This window comes from Protopterus annectens, chromosome 1.part2 (genome assembly GCF_019279795.1).
Source record: "Protopterus annectens isolate FY-2018-M chromosome 1.part2, PAN1.0, whole genome shotgun sequence".
NCBI classification, from domain to species: Eukaryota; Metazoa; Chordata; order Ceratodontiformes; family Protopteridae; genus Protopterus; species Protopterus annectens.
Genome location: NC_056727.1, coordinates 913,914,031 through 913,928,532, shown reverse-complemented (window position 1 = coordinate 913,928,532; position 14,502 = coordinate 913,914,031). Strand labels below are relative to the sequence as shown.

The 14,502-nt window shown below is 44.5% G+C and overlaps 1 protein-coding gene across 1 annotated transcript in view; it reads right to left on the bottom strand.

Annotated features, from left to right (window-relative positions):
* PARP1 (poly(ADP-ribose) polymerase 1) overlaps window positions 1-14,502 on the bottom strand; it is a 2,301,307-nt gene that overhangs the window by 815,210 nt on the left and 1,471,595 nt on the right. The window contains exon 19 of the mRNA XM_044060208.1: window positions 5,439-5,561. Coding sequence (XP_043916143.1) covers window positions 5,439-5,561 — 123 coding nt within the window. The remainder of the gene's footprint in view (window positions 1-5,438; window positions 5,562-14,502) is intronic.

The window sequence follows — 14,502 nt, the reverse complement described above, 5'->3', positions numbered from 1 at the left end:
TTTCTTGAGCCAGAAGGCAGGAAGTAGGCAAAGTAGGATAAATTTGAATGCCTTGGAAGCCTGAAGTAGCAAGTAAGCTATCCCAGAACCTTTGTGAAGCACCTGGAGAAGCCTGATAAAAGGGCAATGCAGCAATGAGATAGAGAAAATAAAAAAATCTCCTGAGAGAATGCCGCAGATACTTCCTGCTTAGCACATGAAGGTGCATCCTTCTGCTCAAATGACCAAAACAGAGTATTGCTCCAGCAGCAGCACGCAGTTGCTGTAGCGTCAACATCTTGAACTTTCTTGATAGACGATAGATAGAGAAGATAGATGGATATAGATAAATCCAGGGTCTCCTTCTTTGGCACTAGGAACGAAAGCTGCAAGAGGAAGAAAATCCTTTCTGACACAGGGACTGGCCTGAATAGCCCTATCTGGAGTAACTGTAAAACTGAAACTTGCTTGTGAGCCTTTTCTTTCTGGCAAACAACATCTGGCATGCCTTTGGGGCATTGTGTGAAAAAAAAAAAAAATGATGTATGATGAATGATATCCAGCACCCATCTGTCTTAGTGATTAAAATCCCAATTTTCTTTGAAAAGATCTTTCCTTCTCAAAGGAGCTGCCAGATGAGTCACTGGCACACTGAAAAGGCAGGTCATTGGTTCTGCTTTGAAAGGGACTGACCCCCTGCCCTCACAGAAGTCTGAGCAGGTGAACTGTCTGATCTAGCTATAGACTGGGAAGGGAGCAGGATAGCCCACCCCTTAGCAGGCCCCATTTCTACTAAAACCCGGAGGCTGCACCTGCAAAATCTTTTTAAGTCTCTGCATAGACTTGGCATCCTCCCATTTTCTTTAAAACTGCTTATAATTCTGATATTTTGATATGAAATTGACAAATTCAGCCCTCCCCTCTAGAGCTAGAGGAAGATATATACTTTCTTACCCACCCACCTATCCAAAAGCCCTCCTTATCAGAGGTACAGTTTTTTTAACCACAGAAGCTTTAACACCTTTAGGCCCCTGAGAAACAGTTTCTGGGTCCCCTGGACAGAAGACTCTGAAGCCTGTGAACACTGTTCAAAACTATCAAACTCCTGTTCCACCCTAGGCCTCTTATCAGGTGGGGCATAGAACCTCTAATCAGAGTAATCAAATCTTCTGCCATTTTAAGCATATGTTTCTACAGAAGCTGAACTTGGCCTTCCTCTAAAAGCTTGCTTTGCAGAAGGAGAGGCCCTAACTACCTTGGGAAGAGAGGGAAGAACAGTTACCTGAGAAGCCCCTCAGCCTGGCCTACCTCCTGAGAGGGCACATCCTGTAACAGTAAAGTATCTGCCTGAGACTCACTGTTTTGTGCGCTTCTTAGATGAATGAAGCGAAGCGGAGCATCGGACGGCATAGTATAATTACAACGCTTCCCAAACACTAACCTAGCACAATCAAGCCTCCTCTTATAGTGGCTTGTTAATCTAGCACACAAAGCGGCAAACAAACAAGCGTCGTGCTCAGGCCTAAACAAGGTATACAATACAGTTATTCACTTTTTCTGACATCCGGTTAAATACTGAGGCAAGAAAAACCAAAATGTTCTAAATTGCTTCTGCATCGGACCATGCGGTCAGGACTGCAGCAAGGGAAGACGAAGAACATCTGCTCAGCAAATTCCGACCGACGTTTAAGCGTCCGTCGGTTAAAAGAAGCACAGGCTAGACAAGCTGCTACGTCGTGGTCTGGGCCTAAACAAGGTAAGCAGTAAGAGTGGAAATCTTTATGAGGTATTTGTTTCCCACAAGTTAAACAGTTATTCACTTTTTCTGACATCGGCTGAGGCAAGAAAGAGTCCCCAACGGGGTACTTAGCTTTTTAGAAGTCTTCGAAGTAGTATTCGGTAGTAGTAATCTCTGGATCTGACCGACCGGCACTTGCGAACAGCTTCTGCTTCGGGCGCCACGCGGCAATAAAGACTGAGGAAAATGGCGTCGGCTGATGCTTTTATACCCGAAGAACTGCAGCTATGACGTCGGGTGAAGTGCGACACCAGCCGAAGCCGGACCCAGACTTTGGAATCCGGCCGACCGAAGGGCTGCCTGACGACAGGACAACCCATTTGTAAGGACTGCAGATGCATCCTTGAAGGACATCCTCCTGGATCATCTGTCCATCAAAATGTGGTAGTACGCATCCTTGAGGTCTATGGAGCACATCCAGTCGTTCTCCCGAAGGAGGGGGAGAATTGATTGAAGAATGACCATCCGGAATTTCTCTTTGGGAATGAACAGGTTCAGGGAAGAGAGATCTAGAATCGGTCTTAAGTCCCCCGTCTTTTCTGGCACCAAAAAGAACCTGGAGTAATAGCCCAATCCGAACTGGTCTGGGGGGATGCGCTGGATGGCTCTTTTTCTAGCAGCTTCGAAATTTCTGAAGCTGCCACCTCCCTTTGATCGGGTGGGGCATCGGGGAGGAGCTTCATGGGAGGGGGATGATTTAGGAAGGGGATGAAATAACCTCTGGATATGATTCGGAGCACCCATCGATCCATCGTGATGGACTCCCAATTTAGTAGGTGCTCCGACAAATGCCCCCCGACTGCCTCCAGAAAGGGACAGTCGGGTAAAGCCCTCAGGGCTGTTGCGCGGGTCTATCAGAGAACAGTTCTCTAGACCCAAAATTACGCGGCCCCCCCCCCCCTCTGCCTCTGGGCCGGCGTCCACCTTGTCCTCCTCTGCCTCTGAAGGACGAGGGGTCTGAAGCTGAGACTTCCGGAACCACATCTTCTTTTGTCCCCTCTGATTCCTCGAAAAGGATCGTTGGGGATTAGAGAAGCGGACTCTGATGGCAGACAGTCTTCCCATCCTTTTCGCTCTGGACCAGCGTCTCGCATACAGTCTTGCTAAAGAGCGAAGAACCGTCAAAGGGAGCATTCGCAAAAATCGCCTTAAAGGGTTCCGCTAAACCGCAAAGGCGGAGCCAAGCGTGACGCCGCAAGACTACCCCGGCTCCGCTAGCTCTAGCAGCTCCCTCCGTAGCATGGGAGAGTAGCCACATAGACGTGTTCGAGATAGACTTCAGAGTGGCCATACGAGTCGAGAAAGTCTTCTTATCCTCGACCGCCATGGACTCCGGGGGGGGGGGGGCTGCAGCATATTCCTTTATTAGGTCTCGCTGTAGCCTGATAGTGTGTGCCATGTAGTTCAGCGCCCTTACAGAGAAGGTGGCTAAAGCAAACATCTGCTTCCCAATGCGGTCCAACGCCCGAGATTCCTTATCCGGAGGGTGGACCGAGGAACTCTCCTGCGCGAGTTCCTTCTTCGTGGCAGCCGCCACCAACATGGCATCCACATGTGACCCCTTAGACTAGGCCTGCCTATCAGAGGAAGGGCTAAGAATTTTGCCTGGCTGTCTTGGAATTGGCTCCACGGTCTCGGGTTCCTTCCACGCCCTGGTAGTAATTAAGTCTACCAGGGGGGTCAGCCGGAGGGGACACCCAGGAGGTAGACGGGCCTGCCTCAAACGCCTCCAGAAACACGGACTCGTCCAAGAAAGGATTTTGGGTAGACCCCCCCCCCCCAATTAGCAACATTTCCATGATGTCTCCAAAGGAGACATCCTCAGGGGGTGACCTTGGGGAACCTTCCCCTTCATCCAAATCAGTGTCTGTTGTGAGGGACCCAGAGGAGTCCAGGTGCCTCCTTTTACACTTCCGTTTCCGAGGAACTTCTTCGGTGGGACTATCCGAGGAGGGCTCACCCACAGGGTCCTGTTCCTCTAAGGAAACTAACTGGAGGGTTTGAGCAGGCCGTCCCAGTGGTAGGATAGACCCAAATGCAAAGGGGGAGCGGGAGGATCCTACGCCTGGACCAGGGATCTGGAAGACCTTGACAGAACCCTCTCCACAACCTCAGCTCCGAAGCAGGGATCGGTGTCGGAGCCGAAGCGGTCTGATTCGAGAGGGAAGTGTGCTCCGACCTGAAGGGCACCGAAGACACACCAACCCCAACGGATCAGACGCTCGGCTCCGAGAGCTAGGATCTGACACGCTCAAGGGTACAGTCGGAGTCAAAGCTATCGGCGCCGACAAATCCCCGGCTCCGAAAGGGCCAAGATCCGATGACTCCAAAACCCGAAAACGGGTTGGAGAATGAGTGATTAGAGCAAAAAGGGGGACTGCACTCCCCCCCTGAGGGGGGGGGAGGGAGGCAGGAGCACCCCCATCTGCATCTGAGTCTGCAGAAATCGACGCATCATCTGATCCATGTCCGCGTCGGTTAGGCTTCTCGTAGACCTAGAAGACGTCAAGGCGGGCCGGGAGGGCCGCCTCGACGACCTCAAGGGAGACCGGTACTCATCCTCTGGCAAGAAACAAGGCAAACGAGAGGGAGAGGATCCAGGGGCCCCGAGGGACTACAGACTTTAGATGGCGGGGCTGAGGGATGAGTCTCAGCCTGCCTTTTATGACTCTTGTGCTTGTCCTTTTCTTTATGTCTCTTCTCCCTAGAAGAGGCAGATGATTCCCCTGAACCCTGCACAGCAGAGGGAGGTTCAGTTCCAGGCAGAGTGGGGGGACCTAAATGTATAGGGGCTGCGGTAGCAGCCTGTGCCTTAGAGGGAGAGGAAGAAGTGTCCTGTGGTAACAAGCCTGCCAGGATCAACTTGTTCTTCCTATCCCTGATGGCCCGGGGGTTAAACACTGCACATATCTGGCAGCTAGTGGAAAGGTGGGCCACCCCCAGACACAACACGCACTGAGTCTTATGACCACACTCAGTGCATTTAGAAAAGACGGCTTTGGGCCCCTCAGCCATCACAGTAACACACCCAGGCACTATAGGGGAGGGACAGAACACGACCACCAAAAACTAAAAATTACCACAAAAAATTAAAACTAAGACTATAACTCGACAAAGGGGGCTAAATCACTCACACACTGACAAAAATAATAAACTTTTTGTCTAACTTTGAACAAGATATATAGAAACGATCTCACCCAAGCCTAAGGAGCTCTTCACTAGTAGCTTCTTTCAGCCGCGGCAAACTCGATCTGAGGAAAGGCAGCATGCAGCAGGGGGTTATGGGCAAAGGGGAGGAGCTAGGAGCTCGGATCTTTTAGCTTGTAAAGCTGCCGGCTCGGATCCGATACCCACAGGTTGCAGAGCAAATGAAATAACTACTCCAGATGTAAAGTTACAACTGCACAACCGATCACACAGTATGCTTAGTACCTGAAAACCACTCCACTAATCACTAGCACGTGTCAAACTACACTACACCTATTTCATTTTGCCAGGTACTGAGAAACACTAGAAGTGTATAGGTTTCTCCATTCTCACCTTTTACCTTTCAATGACTTTTTACAGATAGCCATCTCAAAGAAATGGCTCCCAGGTGTCTGGGCTACTGTATGACATTACTACCAAGTGAGTATCTTTCACATTGTTTAACACCATGTACCTGAATGTATTCTAGGTTGTCAAGGAGAGGTGGCTTCTTCATCCCAAAATCATGTGGAATCAAAGTATAGAATCGATTGGACAGATCCAGAATTTGAGGCTCAGTTCCACCATCCGAGATGACCTAACGAAAAAGGAATGAAAGCACAATTTAGGCAAGTAGATTACTACACCTGTTTAAGCAAGACAAAAGCAAACTTAAGAAATGCATTTGGTCAAAATGGTTTAAAATACTGAACAGCTTTACTCAATTTTTAAAAGTTAGTTATTTTTAGTGTTAAGTTACACAGCCACTCTGACTTGAGCACTTTTTTGGCCCTCATGCTACTACACAGGTCTGAAGGGCTACATCAGAACCCACCAAAACAATATATACCCCACAATTTCTTAAAATACCTAAACAGCATGGCTTTAAAACAACTGGCTGTGATACATAATAGTATGAATAAAGTATTGGCCACTATAAAAAAATAACTGTAATTAAAGAATTAAAAACACAACAAAGATGTAATATATGATAGTGGCTGTCTTGTCTACAGTGCCAGCTCCTATTACTTACGCTTCACTATTTTCTACCATACTACTGGTTCAATTTGGCAGACTTGTGCAATATCAGATGTTCAATGTTTATTTGTTTTACTTAACTTCTATTTTCTCTTTGTGGTTTTAATCCATACCATTAGTCTGTGCAGCTTTTTTCCCCAGGTCCCCTAGAAAATGGGTTCTGTAAAACATAATTAACTGAATGGCACTCGCATACACGTAAATATCCCATACCCTGGAGAAGATTGTTCTACTAGGTTCCCTCAGTCAGCCCTTCCTAATTAGGTAGCTTTATCAGCAAAAGTGCAGCGGTAGCGTTGTTGCCTCACAGCAAGAGGTTCTCCCATTCAATTATCGGCTGGAGTGCAGGGAGTGCCTTCGGTGTGGAGTCTGCATGTCCTCCCCGCGGTTGGGTGGGCGTTTGAAAGACATGCGTAAATGGGCGTGCCTTTGTTGAAGGTTGAATGTCGAGTTGGCACCTCGACGTTCGTGAAAATCTACTGCCAATCATTAGCGGACCGGAGTTAAGCTGTAGTGACCCCTAACCGGGAAAAGCAGAAAGACAACATCATCAGCAAAAGACAATTAGCCACCAAATAAACAGTTTTGCAAAAACAGTAAAATGGTGGGCTAATGGAGAGTCAGCACCACAAGGGACAGACTAAAAATCAACTTAACTTAACCTACTTACTGGTGAGTGCCTGACACTGGATTCAGTTGTTCTGCCTTAGGACACTGCAAGCCCACGATCAGTATCACAAGCAGTAAATGCAAACGCTTTACTACATAAATGCAAGGGTAATTCAGATGAGTGGACGTGTATTAATATCAACATCCCAGATATCCTAGTAACCTAAACAGCAAGCTAAGCAATAAGGAGAAAGACACCACATTTTATATCTTTGTTTTACTTTACTGTATGGAAACTAAACACTCAGTGTTGAAGTTTTTCGCTCTTGGCCTCCACTGAAAATGGGCTCTGCCCAGCTGGAATATCCCAATCAGCATAAATCCAAACAAACAAAATAATTAAATAAATTAATGTGGAAGTCATTTTCAGAATCTCACATGTACTTTAACTGACAAGTATTCAACTGTGCATATTCTCTCGGGAATTCCCAGTGACAAAAGCGAAAGAACTTCCAAGCAGTTATTCAAAACCCACACATGTAAAAAACACTTCAATAAGTGAGGAAGCAAGAACTGCATAAAATGTGTTGGAAGGATACAAGTACATACCAAACCAATTATGTTGGGATGGTAGATTAGAACTCACTGGCAAGGGATCTATTAAGAGATGCAACAAATACTTCTTACCAGATTGCCTGTTCTACAAACAGGACACTCCTGGCTGGGTTGAATAGTCAGATTTACTACTGTAATCAAAAAAGTATTCAGTGTCGGTTTTCTATAAGTTCCTATACTCAGGGTCAGACACTAGCTCTTGATAACATGCCATGACATTAAATAGCAACAATTTAACAATGAAAGCATGTCTCAGTCACTGCTAACAGGTTACCTACAAGTACACGCCTACCAGCCTTATGGGGAATTACATCAGCAAAATCTAGCTGATGGTGAGTACGTATTAATGACCTATCAAGAAAAGTCATCTTCATAGTTCAAATAACCATGACAAGAATGCATCTGTTATCTCTCAGTGGGTCCTATGGTTGGGTTGAATTAGAAGCAGTAAATCCACCTAGGCAAAAGATTTTACAGCAACACACCATGACCACTGTAGAGTCTAACTAAAGGAGGACACCTAGCCAGAATGCCTGACTCAACAGGTATAGACAAGGAAGGATGCATAGTAAGGCAATATCCCTGTCTCGAAGTACTATGGTGATAAAACTCAGAGGGCAGGCCAATTAAGTCATAAAGGCAGCTACTGCTAAACAGAAACAAACTAGCCCGTAGTCTAGGCTTGCAGCCTAAATATGATAGTACAGACAGACCCAATTTACTTCTTACAAGAGGAGGAATGGATTATACATTCCCAACCTCCCTCACAATCTTAAGAGGCCAAGAGATTAACTGCCCACATAAGTCTAAACCAGCTAACTATAGGAGAAAACCCATTACTAGAGAAAACTACAACATTCACAGAATTAAGATTCTCCCTCACTACACCAAGTGTTTATTACCCCCTTCTTCTGCAATAAACAGGGAGAATGACTTGAAAAAGAACAGGAAATTTACAAGAACTGAATGGGCAAGAGGAGGAGGACTCACTGAGCAGGGTAGGCACTCCTCGTGTAAAATCAGGACACAAACAGAAGGCAGAGCCACAAGGAAAAAAGTACCTTTGAGAACTCCCATATTACATGGTTACAGAATCCGCAGAAAACAAATACTTCTCTTAGAGAAGAGTTCAAGAGAATCAATTGGGATCTACACAGGGAGACAAAAAAGAACCCTCACCATGTGGGGGACCACTGTCTAACCAGCCAAAATGGAATTGTCATTCTGTCCCCTACTAGGAAACACGGGATGCACATTCTCCAGCTCCCACGTAGAGATAGAGCTCAGCAAGATGCATCCAGAGCATCTACAATACACTAAGCTGAATGAGGAGGTAACACGTACTATTCCACATACTGAAAATTATCTCAAAGTAAAAGCAGAAAGCTTCTCAGCAGCTCCTAAAATACTCCTGTCTGACCCTGCAAAAACTGGTGAATCCTGGCAAAAAGCTTTAGCACAGAAAAGAAAGGTAATACGCACCTCTATAGCAATATCCAACAGCAGGCACCTTTAAAAACGTTCTGCCCTCAACCACCAAAGAAATGAGAGCCAAATTAAGCTATATTCCTTAAGACTACAGTAGCTGTTGAACAGTATGGAGTGCAACCTTCTAAAAGGAAAACATACTCTTGGAAAATCTCTGCTTTTGTTCCTCTGAAGAAAAAGGAAAAACACTTGCCTCTGGAGTGCTCTCAGCCTCCCAGAGATCCAATGATACTCACTGCAAGGGGTGTTGCTGTCCCACAAAGGGCTGGGGTGTATACCTTCACAGAACAACAGCAGTTGGAAGAATGCAAATCAGAAAGCAGGCTCTTATAAAGGGGGGGGGCTCCCTGACAGAAAGAGGGACAGATTTGCACCCCCTGCCCCATAAAACAGCCATGTAATGAAATACTTACTGGGTACAGAAGTGGAAAGCAGTAATAAAAGATTCCCAGACCACACACAGAAAAAGTTAGTGGAACAGAAATAAGGTGAGAACCTAATTCAGCCACTTCCCATATCAGAGAACAGCCTATAAAGTGGACAAGAGTGTGGTAAGAGAACTTAACTTCGATTTTAACCCCAGTCCTAGAAGTGAAGTATCAGAAAACAGGAAGAATGAACTTCAGCACCAACATAGAGCCTCCATCTGCCCGAAAGACAGAAGGCAGAAACATCCCAATGGATGACACAGCCTAGGCAACAAAAGCAACAAGGAGTCATGGAGTTTAGACTGCTACCACAGCCAAGAAGAAACTCTCAGACAGTATTAGCCCTACAAAGACAAAGGGGGAGACAGCTAGCACTGTGAGCAAGACAACTTTCTTGATGGATGGCACTCTACAGGAAGTTTGAAAGGACCCCACAGGCTATGGCAGAGGCCTTTCCTAAGCCATCTGTGGGGAGAACATAGCACTGTACCTCTATGAATGAGAAACAAAAAAGGCCAAGTGTTCTTGGGGGGGGGGGCTTCTTTCAAGGAGTAAAGGAGAAGCCCAAGGTCCAGTGGAGTGGAGGGCTGTAGATCCTGGCTGAGGATTAAACATGGCAGCACCATTCCCCTACCAGGAAGAGAAGCAACATATTCCACCCCCCAAGGTGATGGAGTCTGTACCTGGTCTTCAGCTCTCCCTGCTAGATAACATGGGACAGCAAACACAGCAGAAACAGGATGAGTTAAGAAAGCAAGGGGTCTGCCTCTACAGCCAATCTCCAAAGGGAAATTCCACTGATGAGGGACCTTAAACACCTGTTGTCCTCCTCTATGACACTGGAAGACCTCATAATTGAGGGGAAAATGATCAAAGTCTCTTAAGGAAGTCCAACTGGCAGGAACAATTGAACAAATGGCCCTGTGCTTCACACACCTGGAAGATGCTATTTCTTCTCCTGAAACAAACTTAGTAGGTGAGTTTATGAATCCCTGACAAGGGCAATGAGGGGGACTTGTCTGCCAAAAGCATGGACTTGTATGCCTCTGTCAGTTAAAGGAACCATCAAGCGGGAAGTCTTTTCAAATTGTCCCCCTGAAATGCATCTGCTGCAGACACACAGCCATGCCAGACTTCCTCAGCAATCCATTCACCAGAGACCAGGCAATAGCTAAGGTATGGCTGCAGTGGTATGGCTGTAGACCAGGTGTATGCAAGATCCTCCCTGATTCCCAAACTCAAGAGAGCCTTGAACTTGTCCAGGACTTTTCCCACAAGAGCAGACTACAATGTTGCAAGTAAGATGCACTTCTTGCTCATCACGCCTGCCATATGGCCCAAATTGAGAGATGAATTCATCTTCAAGTCTTGGTGAGTACCTTCACAAGGTGGACCCCGTTTTTCATAAAATCTAACCAAGATGACACTGAAACATACATACTGTATTTTATATAGCATATATCATGGAGAAGTCAGTTAAAAAATAAGATATCTTGGTGAACAAGACCCAGGACACAAAAAGTGCCTAATAATGGTAGGTGCACAGATGCCAGAACCAGAAAACATTACAGTGTGGAATCCTCAAGACAAAAACATTCTTACAATGGGGATAGGCCAGGCCCAGGAGGGAGGATGCCCCCCCCCTGCTGTACGAAAAACATTATACTGACTAAGAAACCTTGGGCAGTTCAGAAAAAGAAGTGATTGAGGAAGTGCAAAAATATAAAGAACAAAATCTAGAGGTTTTTGAATGGTATAAAAAATGAAATTTGGACATGACCTGGAGATCTGATATGGTGCAACATTTATGCAAAGAAGAAAGCCAAATTAATCAATACAAAAAAGCAGCTCCAAAGATTTGAAGAGAAATACATGTAAAGGCTTCCAGATATGGAAAATTTCACAATACAAAAAATAAGAATAGAAAGAGGCAGCATAGAACAGAATATTGGTGAAGCAGAAATTAAAAAAATGGAAGTTACAGAAGCTGAAGTTATGGCATACCTGCAAAGTGAAGGATTTAGTGTAGAAAGTCTAATACAGGTTACATCACAGCATGAAGGAACGAACCCCCCCCCCCCAAGTAAGGAGAAACAGAAGGAGCAGGAGACACCTGAAGAAAAAATATGGTCATGGGAAAGAAAAAGATGAAATATGGTGCAGTATTTATGCATAGGAGAAAGCAAAACTAATTAACACAAAAAGAGTGGCCCCAAAGACATTTGAAGAGAAATATAGGGAAAGGCATCTGGATATGGAAAATTTTACAATATAAAAAAATAAGAAAAAGAGGAAAAATAGAATAGAGGATTAGTAATGGAGAAGTTAAAAAATAGAAACTGAGGTTACAGACTACTTGCGAAGTGAAGGATTTAGTGTAGAAAATCAAACTCTGATAACATCACAGCAGGATAGAGCAATGGAACCCCAAATTAACGAGAAAACAGTGGAGCGAGAAACGGTTTCAATTAAATCAGCAAACTCTTAAAATAGCGAACACTGTTTAATCGACCCAGTTTACTCGAAATGGTGAAATCCTAAAAGCACGGAATAGTAATTTCTTCCCCGGGGGGGGTGGGGACACTGGGCCGTTTTTGGGACTTTGCCATTTCCTCCACTGTGGCGCGATCTCAGAGTTGGTACATTTAAGTAGGGGGTGGTGGGCACAGCCTCCCACTTTATTTTGTGTTTTTTTTAATGGATCAGCGATTTCTTTTAAGTGGGAAAAAAATTGCTGATGCGTGTGTTCGGCAATTTGGTGTTTCGATACATTAGGGTCGATTATACAGCATTCGCTATTTTAAGCGTTCACTGATATAATATAGACCCACGGGAATCATCTGCTCAGATGCTATATGAAGATACTTCAGAGCTTTCTATAAGAAACCAGTGCAAAAGTTCACCTGGAGTTGCACAGCAAGGGAAGGAACAGGTAACTGTGGCAACTGTGACAGTCAATACTGTGGCGTGATAGGCAAGTGAGTTCTCATACGAAAGAGCAATGGTTGACGCAGGATGAAATTGAGGAGAATGTGTTACAGGAAGGTGCTGTGGAACTTTCTATACAATGCCCGCAGAAAATGGAGAATAAAGAATGTGCCCTCACTTTAGAAGAAAATGATCTATGAGAAGAGTTGCTTGATTTAACAGACATGGACAAATGTATTAAGATCAAAGAAATAGACTACAGAAAGTCAATAAAACCCCAAAAGTTAGAAGTTTGATAAAGACAGTAATTAGGAGTGTTCTTCGCGATTCATGCAATATAACAGAAATAAACAGGATACATTACCGTGCAGCTAAGCTAATAACAGATAAAGTCTTACCACAAAAACACAGGGTAGTAAGGGAAAGGAAGGGGAGAAATCAAATGCCACCATGGAAATATCGAATAGAAAAAACTATAAAGCAATTAACACAAGACATGTCACTGTTAGAAGAGTACAGAAGATGGAAAAGATCAACAAAAATACTCAGACAGACATGATAAATGCAATCCGCAGCATCTGAACAGATCAGGATATATCGTACACTATCGCAAATAATAAACTAAAAAATATCACCACATGCAGAAAAACTTAGAAGCTATGCAGACAAATATAAAGGGAAAGTACAAAATAAGCAATTTCTTGACGATCCAAAAAGTTTGAGACAGAATTGGAACAAAAAGAAATAGGTACAACTTTAGAGAAATATAAATGAAGATCCTGTGGAACAAAGATGCTAAATGGATAGAAGTAAAAGAAAGAAGTTATTCAAATGTACAGGATATGAAAAGGAATGAATTAACAGCGATACAGAATGAAATAAAGTTGAGAAAAGTTCCTAACTGGAAAACTCCCAGGTCCAGATGCAGTACTTAACTTCTGACTAAAAGTATTAGCATCTTTACGTGAAGATTTATCCATCAGTGAGAACTATTTGGTATGCATGCATTTGTGCAGACAGATGTGCGAACGCGTCAACAGCAGAACCCCAGGCTCGTGGAATGTCGGATCTGCGGATGTCGAACCCGAGATTACCAAACACCGGCCGGGCTACTATTCCCTCCTCTTGACCCATGGTAGCGCTTGCTGCGGCGGTTGTGTGATCGGGAATTTCAAAATCGACTCTGCGCATGACATCCCGAGCATTCGAGGATATGAAATTCGACATTTAGGTTCGACGTTATGATGGATCGACCTTCGGTTGCGCGACCCAATCCATGTAAACTGAATTTACATGTGCACCCCAGACAGACACCAACTTGGTTAATAAGAGGAAAAACAATACTCCTATCAGAGCGAATCTGCAAGCTAACCTAAAAACCATAGACCAATAATTTGTCTTCTGAGGACGTATAAACTATACACTGGTATTGATGCCAGCAAAGTTTATAGTCATTTCGAAGAAAACTCAATTATGGCAATAGAACAAAAGGGTAACAAAGGAAAGTCATATTTATAGAACAAAGGATCATTTGCTGTTAAAAAATGGAGAACTATAAAAAGGAGAAGAATCTAAGTATGGCATGGCTAGACTAGAGAAAAAAGCATTTGACAGTATCCAAGCATATATGGACAAAAGAGTGCTTAAAAATGTATAAGATACACTCTACACTGACTACATTACAGTGACCATGAAACACTGGCAAACCACTTTGCAGTTAAGCCATGACAAAGGACAAATTATTATTCCAGGGATAAAAATTCAAAGGGGATATTCCAGGTGACTCTGTCACTTCTGCACTTTTGTCTTGCCTTCAAATCCATTAAGCTGTCTACTAAACAGATTAGGTCATTGCTACAATTTGGCTCCTAGAAAAAATGAAGTTATGTACTCACCATAATGTTCCATCTGAGTGGGTAACTTCATTTGTCTGCAACCTGTGGGTATCGGATGCATCCTCGGATCTGAGCCGGCAGCTTTACCTAGCTAAAGATCCGAGCTCCTAGCTCCTCCCTCTACCCATAATCCCCTGCTACACATCCCCCATCCTCAGATCGAGTTTGCCTATAGGGACTCCACAAGACCCTCGAAAGAGGCCAGTAACCTATTGCCTAACAGAATGGACAACCATCTCCTTGGTTAAGAAGCACAAAACTGGTTAGGGGGAATGGAGGGGGGGTCGGTTGCAGACAAATGAGGTTACCCACTCAGATGGAACATTATGGTGAGTACATAACTTCTTTATCTGAAGTGGTTAACTTCATTTGGTCTGCAACCTGTGGGACAGAGTCCCCAGCTACCTAGAAACCTTGGGTGGCCCTCAAGGAAGAATATTCCGGAGCACCATGGAGCCAAAGGAAGCCCTACTTCTGGAAATCATATCCAATTTATAATGGGAGATAAATGTATGAGAGGAGGACCAAGTAGCTGCTG